Source organism: Canis lupus, chromosome 24 (assembly GCF_003254725.2).
Source record: "Canis lupus dingo isolate Sandy chromosome 24, ASM325472v2, whole genome shotgun sequence".
NCBI lineage: Eukaryota > Metazoa > Chordata > Mammalia > Carnivora > Canidae > Canis > Canis lupus.
Genome location: NC_064266.1, coordinates 4,577,210 through 4,592,800, shown reverse-complemented (window position 1 = coordinate 4,592,800; position 15,591 = coordinate 4,577,210). Strand labels below are relative to the sequence as shown.

The 15,591-nt window shown below is 41.3% G+C and overlaps 1 protein-coding gene across 3 annotated transcripts in view; it reads left to right on the top strand.

Moving 5' to 3' along the window:
* DTD1 (D-aminoacyl-tRNA deacylase 1) overlaps positions 1 to 9,797 on the top strand; it is a 184,204-nt gene extending 174,407 nt beyond the window's left edge. For all 3 annotated transcript variants that reach the window (XM_025469161.3, XM_025469157.3, XM_025469160.3), the window contains one exon: positions 9,225 to 9,797. In XM_025469161.3, coding sequence (XP_025324946.1) covers positions 9,225 to 9,266 — 42 coding nt within the window. In that variant the 3' untranslated portion in view covers positions 9,267 to 9,797. The remainder of the gene's footprint in view (positions 1 to 9,224) is intronic.
* Positions 9,798 to 15,591: the final 5,794 nt, after the last annotated feature.

Genomic DNA, 15,591 nt, shown 5'->3' with positions numbered 1-15,591 from the left:
TGATATTTGGTATTCCCCTAAAGTTACTCCGAGTGTGCCTGCTTCTTCTGCCTCCCCTTCCACCTTCTCCACCTCTGCTCTGCCACCCCAGGACAGCGAGAGCAGCCTCTCCTCTTCCTCCTCCACCTACATCATATGAAGATGGCGAGGATGGAGACCTTTATGTTGATCCACTTCTACTCACGGAATAATAAATAATCATTGTTCCATAACAGTTAGTTAGCCTATGGGCTGTGTATGTGCGTGTCCTCATGTGGAAACCTAGTAACTGTATGGCAAGAACTGCATGAGATGGTTTGTGTCATCATCATCATTGCCTATATAGTCATCATGTAGAACATCGTGTGCAAGACTCCCATGGAAGTGGAGAGCCTATCCTTACATAGGCATAAGGTGTATGATGCTAATATAAAATTGATAACGCCTTTGTTCTCTTACTGTTTTATAAGTTTGCTTTCAAAGAATCACCATACAATATGCCTCTTTGTCTTACAATTGGAGAGAGTGCCTATCGGCCTATCATCATGAGTAAGTTTTTTTTTTTTAATAATAAATTTATTTTTTATTGGTGTTCAATTTGCCAACATACAGAATAACACCCAGTGCTCATCCCGTCAAGTGGTTTTAAAAACAATGTTAACAGTGTTTACAGTAATGTATCATGAGTATAACTGTAATACCGTATGCCAGAAAAATTTTACAATGATTCATTAGTGAATAGGCTAGGCTGCCATAAAGCAATCCTATTGCTGCTTCTTATTATCAACACACTTATCATTACACCTGTAAATACGAATTTCTTTTTCACACTATCTTTTCATTTTTGGTGTGTGATGTTAGTAATATGGATAATGCGTACAGTGTTTTGGGTCATGTGGGATGATGACGTAGGTACTGACAGATAATTTGTCTTGTGAACAGATGAAAACTTCTGGTGCCAGTAAATATAGGACAGGACTGTGAATGTATTTTCTCCTCATGATTTTCGTAATAACATTGCCTTTTCACTCACTGATTTTCCTGTAGGAACACTGCATATTACATATAACATACAGAAAATGTGTTGTTTATGTCATCAGTAAGGCTTTGGTCAGCAGTAAGCTGTTAGTAGTAGTTAAGTTTTTGAGGAGTCATAACTTCTATAGATTTTCAACTATGTAGGGGTTTGTGTCCCTAACTTGTGTGTTATTCAAGAGTCAAAACAAACACACAAACAAAAACCTAGCCAGAGAAGGGACATGATAGTGGGGGAAGCAAACTCAAGGGCACAGTGTTTTGAAGAGTAGATTTGTTTTGTTTTCCTTTTCCCTGTAAATCAAGGGCACTGCAGCCCTATCATCATTATGTCCCTGGGGAGGAGGTGGGGGAAAGGTGAATGACCAGGAATCATGTAGCTGGAATCTTCCAGCAGGAGGGAAGGTGAAAGAGAGCTTCAGGGTAGGAGGGGCAGTGAAAGAGAGAAGAGGAGTAGAAGAGGAGAAGCCCAAGGCCATGCTTGGTGCTATGGTTCCAGGATTGAGTCCTCTGGCTGGTGGTTGGGTTGACAGGAAAGCTGGAGGCCTGGGGGCCTGTGTGCTGGTCCCTGGTGGGAATTCGGGCAGGAGACTATGGAGGATGGCTAGAGGTCTCTGTGAGGCTGCTGCAGTGCAGTAGAAGGGAAAGCAAGACATGGTTAGGAGACAAGATGCAGCAGGAGTCAGTAGAGGGGGTTGAGGGGTGTTGAAGAAAGGTGTGGGGGTTAATTGGGCTGACCCTGCATCCTGGTGGAAGGAGCGAAGTGAGCCTGCCCCAGAGGCTAAGGCCGTTGCATCCAGGAAGCCAGGAGGGTCATGACCTCAGCTCTTCATAGGACTGCTACTATGAGACCCTGCAGATCTCAGCTACAAACTCCATGTGGGTGGGGTGTGAGGAGTCTGTATTGCTAGTGAGAGCAGAAATGAAAGCAGGGTAGGGCAGGGGTGGGGGCTCTGGCCCCCAAGCTATCAGGTGCTACTCAGTGGTGTGTCCAGGTCTCAGCACCAGGTGCGGCACCATACCAGCCCCCCTGGGCACAGGGGCCGTTCTATGACTCAGCTGTTCTCACACCCTGGTATGCAGAATTACTGTGGGTTCAAGATTGCCCCTGCTGCCACTCAGCAGGATGGGAGCTTGTGAGGATGTTTGGATGGGCCCATGAAAACACAGAAGCCACGTTTCCTTTGCGTGTTAATGGAGCACTATTTGAGTTTTGGAATACATGAGGAAAATCATCTGCTTATTGGCACTTTAAGGTGAGTGTCCAGTTGGAATTCAAATCAGATGTTAGTGGAGGCCCCGTGGCTGGTGCAGACATTCAGGCATGGACAGACATGAGGGGCCCTCTGAGACACCACAGCCACAGCCAACTGAGGGCCAGGGAGGAGCTGGGGTACCCCCACCTCTGGGTTATAGACATGTTCTCAGATTTGAAGACCCTAAAGGGGGCCAGGAGTGAATGACAGCTGGTCCTCCAGTTATGGATTTGGGTTTTCTGTTGTCCCATTTACTGAAATTCGTCATTCTCAGTAAACCTACAAAATCACCACCCGATATTCAGATGTCTGTAAAAGCTGAATTAAGTAGTCACAGAAGGTGACCTTGGCATTGACTGTGCTGCACAGAGAAACAGCAGCCCTACTCCTGCCTCAGTGAGGGGAGCTACAGTTTTCATTTGGTTTTCTTTACAAACAGAAAGAGCCCTAGGGAGCCTCACAGCACCTAAGGGAGCAGCTTTGAGTTTCCAAGGCATAAGAAAGAAAGAGAGAAAGAGAGAAAGAGAGAAAGAGAGAGAGAGAGGAAAGGAAAGGAAAGGAAAGGAAAGGAAAGGAAAGGAAAGGAAAGGAAAGGAAAGGAAAGGAAAGGAAAGGAAAGGAAAGGAAAGGAAAGGAAAAGAGAGAAAGGGAAAGGAAAAGGAAAAAGGAAAGAAAAGAAAGAAAAGAAAGAGAGAAAGGAAAGGGAGAGAGAAAGGAAAGGGAGAGAGAAAGGAAAGGGGGAGAGAGAGAGAGAGAGAGAGAGAGAGAAAGAAAGAAAGAAAGAAAGAAAGAAAGAAAGAAAGAAAGAAAGAAAGACAAAAGAAAATGGAGTGAGAAACTCCATGAGCTTAGGTATAGTTTTCTAAAATGAAAATGAGTCGGAAACCTTCAGAGGGAACTCCCAGAGTGCTGACATTTCTCTATCACATTGTAGATGTTCCTTATTTTATCAAGTGGACATGGAAGTACTAAAATGCACTTCTGTTTTTGTCCTCTGTCTCATTCCTTCAGGCTCACTCACCTTGCTGGGAGGGTTCAAGGTTTCCTCTGAGGCTGTGACTCCCTTTCCCCTTTCTGGCCACAGCCAAAGGCACCATGGCAGCCCCTCACGAGGACCATGTGCTCTCTGCCTTTGATTGCAGGGTCAAGTACTGCCTCATTTGAGTATTTACTTCACTGCCATCATTAGAGTGTGAGAGGAGCATGCTCCTGAGCAGCACCCCACATTTCTGTTCTCAAATGTCAACACACTTGAAACCAAGCAAGGAAAAAGCATTTTGGAAGCTGCCATCTGTTTGCTTTTTCAACTTGACCTTTGTCTGAATAATAAGACATATCTGGCTGAGCACATTTCTTTCTAATGAGCTAGAGCGGTTGTGTGTGTGTGTGTGTGTGTGTGTGTGTGTGTGTATTAAATAGTCATATTTTCACTGTTGTCAACCCCCCCCCCCCCACACACACACACACGTAGACAGTAGAATCTCTTTCATTTCCACAGCTTTCATTTTGCCTCCCTGTCAACATTCATTCCCAGTTCATAGGCTGGTGCTTCATGTATAAAACTGTGCCTCCAAGGTACTGTTTTTATTTTTTTAAACTTAACATTTTTTTGGTGGTTGCCCTAGAATTTGCAATACACGTTTTTTTTTTTTTTAAAGGATTTATTTATTTATTTATTTATTCATTCATTCATTCATTCATTCATTCATTCATTTGAGAGAGAGAGCTCATCAGCAAATGGGAGGAGGGCAGAGGGAGAGAAAGAGAATCCTCAAGCAAACTCCTTGCTGAGCACGGAGCCCAACACAGGGCTTGAACTCATGACTCTGAGATCAAGACCTGAGCTGAGATCAAGAGCCGATGCTTAGGGTGCCTGGATGGTTCTGTCGGTTAAGCGTCTGCCTTAGCTCAGGTCATCTTTTTAAAAAACATTCAGGTGCTTAACCATTTGAGCCATCCAGGTGCCCCACAAATCCAAGTTTCTGACCTATATCACATTTCTTCTGCCTAAAAACTGAAAAACTTCTTTCAGCATTTCTTGCAGTACAGATCTAAGGAAGTCTTTATTTCGCTCACTTTTGGAGGATAATCCTACTAGTGCAGAATTTTAGATGGGTGGCTTTTTTCGTTCAGTAGTTTAAATATTTTTTTCCATTCTCTTGCTTGCATAGTTTCCTCTGAGAAGTCCTTGCAATGTTCCTCTGTGGGTAAGGTGGGTTCATAGCTATCCCCCATTCTTACCCTTCCTTCTTTCCTCCCCCCCTTCAGCTTCTTTCAAGATTCTCTCTCTCTTTCTCTTTCTCGCTCTCTCTCTAGATTGGAACATTCTTGGCCATTATTTCTTCAAATACTTCTGCTGTGTTCTCTCTTCCTGGTATTCCAATTATGTATATGTTGTACCTTTTGCAATTGCTTCACATCCCTTTCCCCTTAATTCTTTTCTCTCTTTGCATTTCAGTTTGGAAGTTTGTATTGACTAATTTTCAGGTCCACTGATTCTTCCTTTGGCTGTGTTCAGTAGGTGAGCCCATCAGAGGTGTTCTTTCATTCTGTTATGGTGTTTTTTTTTTATTTCTAGTATTTCCCCTTGATTCTTTCTTGGAGTTCCTATCTCTCTGCTGTATTACCCATCTGTTCTTATGTATTGTCTCTTTTACCCATTAGAGCCCTTAACATATTAATCATGGTTATTTTCCCTTGTCTGATAATTTCAACATCTGTATCACATCTGAGTTTCACTCTGAAGACTGCCTTGGGCCTTCTGAGTTTCTTGAACCTGTAAATGTTTGTCTTTCAATACATTTGGGAAATTTTAAGCAGTGTTTCTTCAAAAAATATTTTCTGCTCCATTTTCTCTTTTCTAACCTGGAGGAGGTTACTGTTCCCACACCTTGGTGCTGTTCTGGCCTGTTATGCAGGAGGCTGAACCGCTTTCTCACTGATACATAGTAGTCATGTTATGCTAGCTTATCAGCAGTAGGGTTGGATTTTCTATGTGCCTAGGCTTCCACCTTAGTTTCATTTATTAGAAAATAAATTGGCAAGAAGATTCTGTCTATAGCTGAAGTAGTGAACCAAGCTTACAGATAACCTAGAAGTATGCCATCTAATACAGTAGATGCTACCTTTGGGTGTATATTTAAGCATAAATTAATTAAAATTAAAATTTAAAATTCATTTCCTTAGTCACAGTAGCCACGTTTCAAGTGCTCAGTAGCTACATCTGGCTAGTGGTTGCCATATTGGATGGTGCTGACATAGAATAAGCCTGTCATTGCAGAGTTCAGTTGGACAAGTGAAGATTCTGAACCACTGTCAGTTCTGTAAGACTGACTTGATTAAATACGTACAAATATATGTGAGCAATAGATAGTGTACAGGCTAAACAAAAATATCTTATTTATTTGAGAAGGGGAGAGCACAAGATTAGGGGGAGGGAGAAGCAGACTCCCCGCTGAGCAGGAAGCCTGACACAGGACCCCAACCCAGGACCCTGAGATCATGACCTGAGCTGAAGGCAGATACTTAACGGACTGAGCCTCCCAGGGATCCCCAAGCTTTTCTGTCTTAATCAGGAAATTGAATCACTGTCCCCATGTTCTTATCACCAAGTTAGGACCATCAACTCTTGAATAAAGGCAGAAATTCTTCAGTTTGACAGTTCAGTGGAGGGCTCACTGGAATCTAAGTGCTAAGTCAGGGTGAATCCTTCTCTGATAATGTGGACTTCTCAGAGACTCATGTTTTCTTATAGAACAGCCTTTCTTTTCTAGGTAAGTGAACTCAGATTAGATTCCTAGCTGTAGCCTGAAATAAATATATAAAAGTTGGGTTCTTTTGACAGTGGTTTGGAGAGCAGGTCTGTGGTCTATGTATCTTAAGCACTTACATCTTGTGGTTGCTCTAATAGCCTGAAGCCAGAAGTAGATCAGCTGGAAATCAGCATCTCAGAGAGACTTAAACAGGCTATTGAGGAATTCCTTTCTTCTGATGCTGTACTGTTCCCCACTGCCCCTGATGTTTGTAGGCAGTAAACGAGAACCACTCCAGAAGCTTCTTTCCATAAGGCTATGAAATTGTGGTGCTAAGTTAACTCAGGCACTTACCACTGCATGTCAAGTGCCTCCGTCTGCCCTCAGATAGCTCACCTGCCTCACGGAGACATCAGAAGAATGCACTTGGAAGTACATGCCATCCTCTCAACGGCTCTCACAGGGAGGCACATTACCTTTCCTCTAGGATTTCTAAATTTTATCACCCTTTTGTGCAAAATCATGTGTTTGTCAGCTTGCAAATAACTTCTGCTCAGTGCTTGTGATCTGGCAAGTGGACCTCCTGGATAGCTCCCTCCCATCTCCCCTTTCAGGCTTCTAGCCGTGGGAATGTTATGATCTCCAGCCACTCCCACCTGCCAACCAGTAATCTGGCCCCTGGGTTTTTCCATGGTAATGTTTAAGAAAATGAGAAGGAATATTTGTTAAAGTGAGATTGGAAATAAAAAGCAGCATCTATTTGATCAATCCATGTACCTTGGTGGGGCAGTAGCTTTCAGGTGCAACAGTGTCTACCGTTGGCCAGAAGGGTCTTGCATGCAGTTTGGGAGCTCATGTTATTAATGTTGATAGTGTGATGAGATGTGCCTGTTAGGTATCCCAGTGTTAGAACAGCTAATTTTAAAGGAATTTGTAGTTTAAACCCTTCAGGTTAAGTGCTTTATGAAATCTCTAGGCCTGAGTAGTGGTTTACTGTAAACTTTGAGAACCCCTGGGATGAAACCTCTCAGGTTTCTAGTTCTGTGATTCTCTGGTAGGGAATTGTGATTTCTAAATTGTCTTTCTTTTAAAATTTCTTTTGAAAGCCATTTTGTATTACAGAATTAATGCTCATTCATCACAGAAAGTTTTATAAAATGCCATAATGCTCAAAGAAAGTAAAAGTCACCTGCCATTTCATAAAGATAATCATTATTAACTTAATACTTTTATAATATTTTCTCTAATCAGATAATTCTATATCTTTTTCTCGAATTTTACATAGTTAAAGACAGACTGTATATATAATGTCACTGCTTTTATCATCTAATGGAATATTGTTAACATTTCCCAGGTCATTTATTCTTCTGCAGTAAACCTTATCATTTCCATCTGTACATCAGACATTGAAGCATAAATTTATTATCTCAAAGCTTGAACACATGTAGAATATTTATTTGAAGTAAATGTAAAAGAATAATATATTAAAGCTGGATCCCAAAACTCATTTTAAATTCAAAAACAAAGGTTTTAATCTGCACCAAGAAGATGAAGTTCCCCAAAGGTCAATGTGAGATCCAATTTCAGGATTTTAGTTATTAGTATTGCAGATGAGGAAAGAGACATTAGTACACCCCAGATGCCTAGGTTTGGGTTAGCATCTTGATTAAAATATAGGAGCATATGGATTGCTTTTCCTGGCTTAAAAGTGGAAGTAATATGGTCCCCAGGAATGATGTTGTATAATTCCTATCCCCTTGTGGTCTTTGAGATATCTCTTAGGAAGTAGTGCAGGACTGTGACTGGTGGGTTTTAGAGCATGAGGGTAGGCCTTGGGGAAAATTTTAGTCTCTTGTGTGGATCCATATAGAACTGAAGAACATAGCTAGTGTTATAATTAGCCTTTCTGGGATGGGCCCATAGGCCTCCATATCAAGCTGGGTGCAGGAATGGAAGGCTGTTAATTCTGTTGAGGCATCTGCTCATAATGTGACCCTTTCCTAAGAATGTGATCCATGCCGAGTGCATCCAGAAGCATATTCACAGATGTGGTATCACTGTGCAACCCACTATCATCAGAATCTTTTGCTTTTACTGAAGTTCACGCAATTAGAATTTAGATCTGAGGAAGTAGAAACTGCTGTGTTAAGTTTGGGGCTTAGTTAAATTCTTGGATGACAATTGCCTGCCTCATAAATCTTGGCAAGACTAGCTGGTAGCCTAGCCTTTTTGTGGTAGCCTCAGAATTACAGAAGGAGACTTGAGATACTTGGAGATTTTATACTGAAGAACCTACCATCCTTTGAGCAGTGTTAAAAATGTCTCAAAAGCAAGTGTTTATTCCCTGTCCCTATGGTTCCTTTAGGTTCCCCCCTGCCTCCTTCATGATTAAAAGGATTTGGAAATGAGACTTTTGTATCTTTTTTCAAGGAATTTGTCCCATTTCATCTGTGTTGTCTAATTTGTGGGAATAAAGTTACTTGTGACGTATCCTTTTAATGTCTATAAAATGTACCGATGTTAGCTCTTCGATTCCTGATACTCGTAACATATGTCTTCTTTTTTCTTGATAAGTCTGGCAGGAGGTTTATCAAATTTATTGATCTTCCCATTTATTTTTTGTTTTTGTTTGAAATTTCATTAGTTTCTGTTCTAGTCTTTATTTTTTGTCTTCTGCATGCTTTGGGTTTTACTCTTTTATTCTTTTAGTTTCTTAATATAGAAGCTCAGATTATTGACGTGACAGCTTTCTTCTTTTCTAATGTAACCTTTGAATGCTATGAATTTCCCTGTAAGTAGTGCCTTAGGTGCATATCACAGATGGTGATATGTTGTCTTTTCATTTACATTCGTTTTAAAATATTTTCCAATTTCTCTTTGATCCAAAGGCCATTTAGAAGTGAGTTAATTCCCAGATACATAGTGTCTTTTTGAGCTCTAAGAATAAAGTTCTAATAAATTGGAGATTTTGGTGAGGACGGTGTTTGGGTTTATACATGACAACATGGCATATTATTCATAGTGAAGTTAAACATTGTCATGCTGCTGTCATTGTATGAACTAAAAGCGTAGCGTCAGCTGTTTTTTTTTTTTTTTTTTTTTTTTTTTTAATTTTTATGCTTGGTTTTATTTTTTTACATAGGATTTGAAGGCAAATTTTGGGACCTTTTCCGGTAATGTGTCTTATCTTTGTTCTTTTTAGTGCATTATCATTGGGCGGAACTGGATCCTGAAAAATTCATGAAAGATGCTAAGTACCTACAATGCTTTAAGAATTTGGAACTGAGTCATGAAAAGGAAGACAGAAGTAAGAAATTGGGAACCTGAGTAGCCCTGCAAAAACAAAAAAGAATAAAACAAAACAACACCAAAGGAACATTACCATTTTCTGTTGTTGCTGTGGTCTAATAGAGAAAGTGGGTGTTGGAGGTATGGGGGAGTGCACCTCATGCACATGGCAGCAGGGCATATACCCATGCTTTCCCCATGAAAAGACTCTGCTGGTTCCTATGATTTCTTGGCTCTCTTTTGAAACAGGCTGGCCCAACATCACTTGACACTGAGTCCTCCTTTCACATGTGTCCATGATGGGTCTCAACTGCATCCATGTTCTTCCCAGTACTGGCTAAGCCAGGCCCCGTGTTAAGGTGTAAAGAGAACAAACATCAGTGATAATGTATTGTGTAAGACCTTTGCATCTTGTAAATTTTGTCATTTTTCTAAAAAGAAATAATAAAATCCTAGACCTCAACAAACCACTTTATTATTAAACAGATCCTGCTGTGTTTTTGCTTAGTGATTTTGTTTATAGAAATACAATGTGTCTGACCCCACTCTAACCCTCTTGCAAGAGGCCGTCCCTGAGTGGCCTACACAGATCTCTGATTCTGTGGTGAGAGCCTATCAGTGGTAATTTTTTCCTGATGACATTTTACTTGGACATGAGATGAAGGAAAGGAGAGCATACATGGGAAGGTAATCCAGTTATGGAAAAATGGGCAAATGACTGAGACAGAGTATGGCTGCCATCTCTGATTTATCCACCTTTGGGAGGTGGAGAAAAGTCTCAGTGTGTTGGAAAATACAAATACCCCTTTTCCAAGAGCTGAATGGTTGTCTGTATATCCATCCAGTATCCTCACGGTTGTCTGTATATCAACCAATATCCTCATAATTATGTGAAGAAGGAACCACATTCTGCCAAAGAATTTCTTAGTTAATTTTAATCTGTTAGTGGCACAACTGTAGTGGTAATTTTTAGACATCATATGATGTTAGTAGTTACATAAATATTACTACATATTATATACAATTATATAATATCTATAATATTTTGATGCTTATACAAGCACAGTTATCTTCTCTTGAAATATTTCTTGCCTAACTGTAGAGGAGACATCTTTATTTGGCACTTTTGTAATGCTGAAACTCTATCTGTGACCTTTATAATAAATTCTGTCTAATATGACCCAGTTGTCTACTTCAAATGAAAACATAGAAAATGTGAGAAAAAGAAAAAAAAAGCTCAAATGGTATCTCGAGTGTTAATTAAGGTACTTGGAACATGGAGTTGGAAAGGGGTTTGTCAGACTGCCATCTCTGAACCAATATAGATGGTTCAAGATAATCCATGATAGCACAAACCTCTGGATTTTAAATCATTCCCTTCCAAATGCAAATCTCTGGTCAGATTCCCCATCTGTATGGGCAGTGAGGTCCAAGAAGCTCTGCTGTTTAAACTATCTATGTAGGCTTTAATTAAAATTCACTATGAAGTTACTCCAAACTACAGTTTTGTAAACTTGGTTGTAGGGTCATGGACTTGCTGAACACATTTGTCAGACATTTCTCTGCCACAACATTTTATCACCACCAATTAATGCTTACTGAACAGCTGCAGCCTGCCCTTCTGCTAATTGGTCACAAGGATGGCATAGAGAGAAGAGCTAATGTGCTTGAGGTCTGGACAGTGGTAAAATGATAAAGACCTTCATTGCCCACAACCCAGTTCCTGGATCCCATTTTAAAGGGACATAGACAAATTGGGGCATGAGCAGAGTCGTGTGGGCAGTTGACTGAAGGATCTGAAAACCATGAAGGACTGAAGGAGAGGAGCAAAACTCTGAAAGTTTGAAAGATACGGACAAAGCACTTGGGTCAAGAACAAAAGAGCAATAAATTTAAGTTCCATTAACAGATGCTGGCTTGATACAAGGTAAAGCTTTCCACCATGATTCAGAAGTGGATGGTGATATTAGGAGCATTTAGCATTTGGGCAGTTCTGAGCTTACTTATTTAGGTGTGTGGCGAATTGTATATCAAAAATTTAAAAATCCTCCCTTGTGGTACACAGTAAACACGGTAAATGTCAGAATATGGTTCCTTGCTCCTTTTGTAACATTGGATTGAAGGAAGCTTTTTGATCATACTGAAGGCCATTTTCAACTCCTAGAAACAGAAGCAGCAGCATATAAACCAAAGACTGGCTCAACAGGGTCAGATCTAACCACAGGGCAAAGTTGTGAAATAAAAATGAAAGCTCCAGAAGAAACCTAATGAAATCCACAGCTGCATCCAAAAGATACTGAAGTCTACCTTCTCCTACCCTTCGCTCTCATTCTGAAGGTCATTTCTAATCCTTACTATGGGACTCATGAATAAACAGATTTGGGGTGTAGTTCCACTTGCAAAGTATGAAACTCAGTTTTTATACCCTCCTAACATCTCCAGCTCCTGCTTTCAGTTTATTTTTAATCTTTATTGTCCGTTAAAGCAGCATTTGGATGGGAAGGGAGAGGAGAATCATCCCATGTATGGCTTCTTGAGAAGGCTTGGCAGACTGCTGGCCTGTCCTCTAAACAGAGCAATGTTCAATAACACTGGGCAGCGGGGTCTGTTTCATTTGCCTTTAATGGTGTACTTTAGAGGAGGCCAAGCTCTTGAGAGATACAAAGCATAGACCAAAGAAAGGCACCTTCTGGGGTTGGATATAGCATTACCTCATAGTTGGTGGTCCACAGGAAGGCATTTTCTCTACCAAGCTGCATCCTAAAGAGATGGGTGCATGCCACCAGATAAAGTGGTATTTCATTGATTTGATTGTAGGGAACAAACAGTTCCACAAATGTACGATTTCTTGATAGGTTATCATTTTAGTCACTCTAAAATCAGAGAGGTGATCTTTTCTGTCAAACTGGTCAGATTTCCTGCCCTTTTTCAGCCAGGCAGTGTTCGAATTCTTAGTTTGCAAGTCATTACTGATTTGGATCTTTTAGGAGTAGAGTTAACCTCATTTCAGAAGACATGGAATAATAACCAAAGATAGAGCCTCCCATTGATCATATTTGGGAATAAGGTGGAAAAATCAGTTTTGAGGTGAGTCTGCCTCTCACCGTTGCTAAAGTGGTAGAGGTCTGGAGAACAAAACCTTAAATTCCCATTATGAAAGTATCTATTGCTGATGGTATTTTGGATTTGTTAAATTAGTTTGATAATAGAGTTCATATTTGTAGAGCCCTTAAAATAACTGCTTATTTTTGAATCTTCCCTGATGGTTGGTGCATGAGAGCCTCCATCATCAAGCAGGAAAGGTATTGGGGTGTCTTTTGAAGGACATCCAGCAGATAGTCACCCTGCAGCTGAGAGTGGGCTCAGTCTAGGCCCCAGTCCAAGTCGGTGCTGTCCCAGAGGGAGCTAAGGTCTGAAGAACAAAGCGGAGTTGGTAGATTGAAAGTGGCGTGCCAGGGAGAAGGCAAACCAGTGCCTCAAAGTGTGGGCAAAATGGGGATTCAGACATCTGCCAGCCAGCTGGTGGGGCTGGACTCAGGGAGATGAGGCCCATGGAAGGACATGGACAGATGCAAGTGGGGAGTGAGGAGCAGGATCAGCCCCCCCCCCCCCCCCGATATCTGGTAAGGTGTGATCATGCATTTAGGTTTCATCACATCTCCCTCCTTCTCCAGGTGGATTTGTTCTAGTTTTGGAGTTTCTCGTGTGACATGGCTGTGAGAGTGACCTGGAGGACTAAGTGCAGCTCTGCTGGTGTGGGGTGACCAAGGCCACTGGACAGTACTGTGGAAGCCTCAGCAGCCAAGGGGTGACCCAGACTTGGGGTTGCATCCTGGCTGTGTGGCAGAGGTGCCACATGGTCTTGGCATGGTGTGTGTGTTCATTCAGCTCTCTGAACTTCATCCTCCATCTGTACATCTGGGTTGTAAGGGTTAACTTAAACAAGGGCTGTACACAAGGCACTGGGCATGGTGGCTTGCAGTGGCACCTGCTCGGCACACAAGGCACGTCGCTGTGATGATGCAGCTCAGTGTGACTGAAGCTGCTTTTTTTTCAGAAGCTGCATTACAGCTCTGGCCTGGTGCTCACCAGGCTTCCAGGCAACTAAAATCCCAGGTTTACTTCCCATATCCACTGTTTGGTCTGCAAACCCAAATGAACTGAATTTGTTTCTGTTGGGCTAGGTGATATCTCCTTGTGGTTTTGATTTGTATTTCCCTGATGACTAGTGATGTTGAACTCCCTCCCTCCCTCCATTCCTTCCTTCCTTCCTTCCAAGGATTGATTTATTTATTTAGAGAGAGAATGTGGGGCAGGGGGAGAGGGGGAGAGAGAATCTCTGCCAGACTCTCTGCTGAGTGTAGAGACCAATGAGGGGCTTGATCCCACAACCCTGAGATCATGATCTGAGCCCGAGATCAAGAGTCAGTTGCCCAACCAACTGAGCCACCCAGGAGCCCCTATATTTATCAGGGATATTGGCCTGTAATTTTCTTTCCTTGTAGTGGCTTTGGTATCAGGGTAATGCTGGCCTCATAGTATGAGTTTAGAAGTGCTCCCTCCTCTTCATTTTTTGGAAGAGTATGAGGAGGACTGTTATGAATTCTTTTTAAAAAATGTTTGGTAGATCCCATCAAGTGCCCCCCTCAGTGAATCTACCAAACATTTTTAAAAAAGAATTCATAACAGTCCTCCGGGGCACTTGATGGCATGAGCATGGGTGTTATGCTATATGTGGGCAAATTGAACTCCAATAAAAAAAAATTAAAATAAGTCAGTTGGAGAAGGACAAACATTATATGGTCTCATTCATTTGGGGAATATAAAAAATAGTGAAAGGGAATAAAGGGGAAAGGAGAGAAAATGAGTGGGAAATATCAGAAAGGGAGACAGAACATGAGGGACTCCTAACTCTGGGAAACAAACTGGGGGTGGTGGAAGGGGAGGTGGGCGGGGGGTGGGGGTGACTGGGTGACGGGCACTGAGGTGGGCACTTGATGGGATGAGCACTGGGTGTTATTCTATATGTTGGCAAATTGAACACCAATAAAAAATAAATTTATAATAAATAAATAAGTAAATAATAAACAAATAAATAAATAAAAAGAAACACAGAAGAGGTGATGAATGTGAAAGTAGGTTATAACCTCTAATATATATTCATGTAAGGAACAATTATGTCATTACTAATAAAAACATTAAATGCAAAAAAAAATAAAATAAAAAAAATAAATAAAAAACATTAAATGCTCTAAAATACCAAAAAAAAAAAAAAAAGGTTTGGTAGAATTCACCAATAAAACTATCAGGTCCTAGGCCTTTCCTTTTGGGGAAAGGCCTCCTTTTGAATACTGATTCAATCTCTTCACTAGTAATTGGTCTATTCAGCTTTTCTATTTCCTCATGATTCAATCTTGGTAGAAAACAAACTAAGCCCAAAGTGAGCAGAAAAAAGGAAATAACAAAGATCGGAACAAATAAATGAAATAAAAACCAGAAAAGAAGAGAAAAGATCAATGAAACTAAGAGCTGATTTTTTGAATCAGATAAACAATGTTGACAAATCTTTGGTTAAACTTAAAAGAAAGAGGACTCAAAATCAGAAGTGAGACAGGAAACCTTGCAACTGCTGCCACAGAAATACAAAGGATTATGAGACAATTATGAAAAATTGTATCCCAACAAGCTGGATAACCAGATCGGGTGCTGAGAGCCTCCCATCTGCTTTCTGAGGGCAGTGCTGAACACTGAGTTTGTGATTTTCCTCTGATCCCACTGAGTTGGCCAGCCTTCTGTGCATGATCACTGGTTGTCTGCAGAGGCTTGCACGTGTTACTCTTGGTAACACACAGTGGGAGCTGATCATAGAGGAGAGGTTATGTGAATTAAGTATGCAGAGCATTGGGGTGTCCCCAGGCCAGGCCAGGTGGGAGATTTGCAGGTGAGGCATATCTTTTGTGGCCCATGGGTAAAGCAGTTAAGAGGATCCATATCCCTTTGATGTTTGTGCAGATATGACCCCTGTGCTGAAACAATTCTGTGCTATAACCAGAGAATTCATCACCACTGTGTAGATGAGGTCACCAAGAGGAGACTGACTTGCTTGAAAGCAAAGAAATAGTGACAGGGCCATGGCTTAACCTTAAGGCTCCTGACTCTTGGGCCCTGTTAGTTTGTTCATTCTTTCATTTATTCACTTAGCAGTCTCTGTTAACTACTGTGCCCGTTGCTGGGCATGCACAGACAAATGTTAACTGAACCATGACTCCAGGAGGCCCATG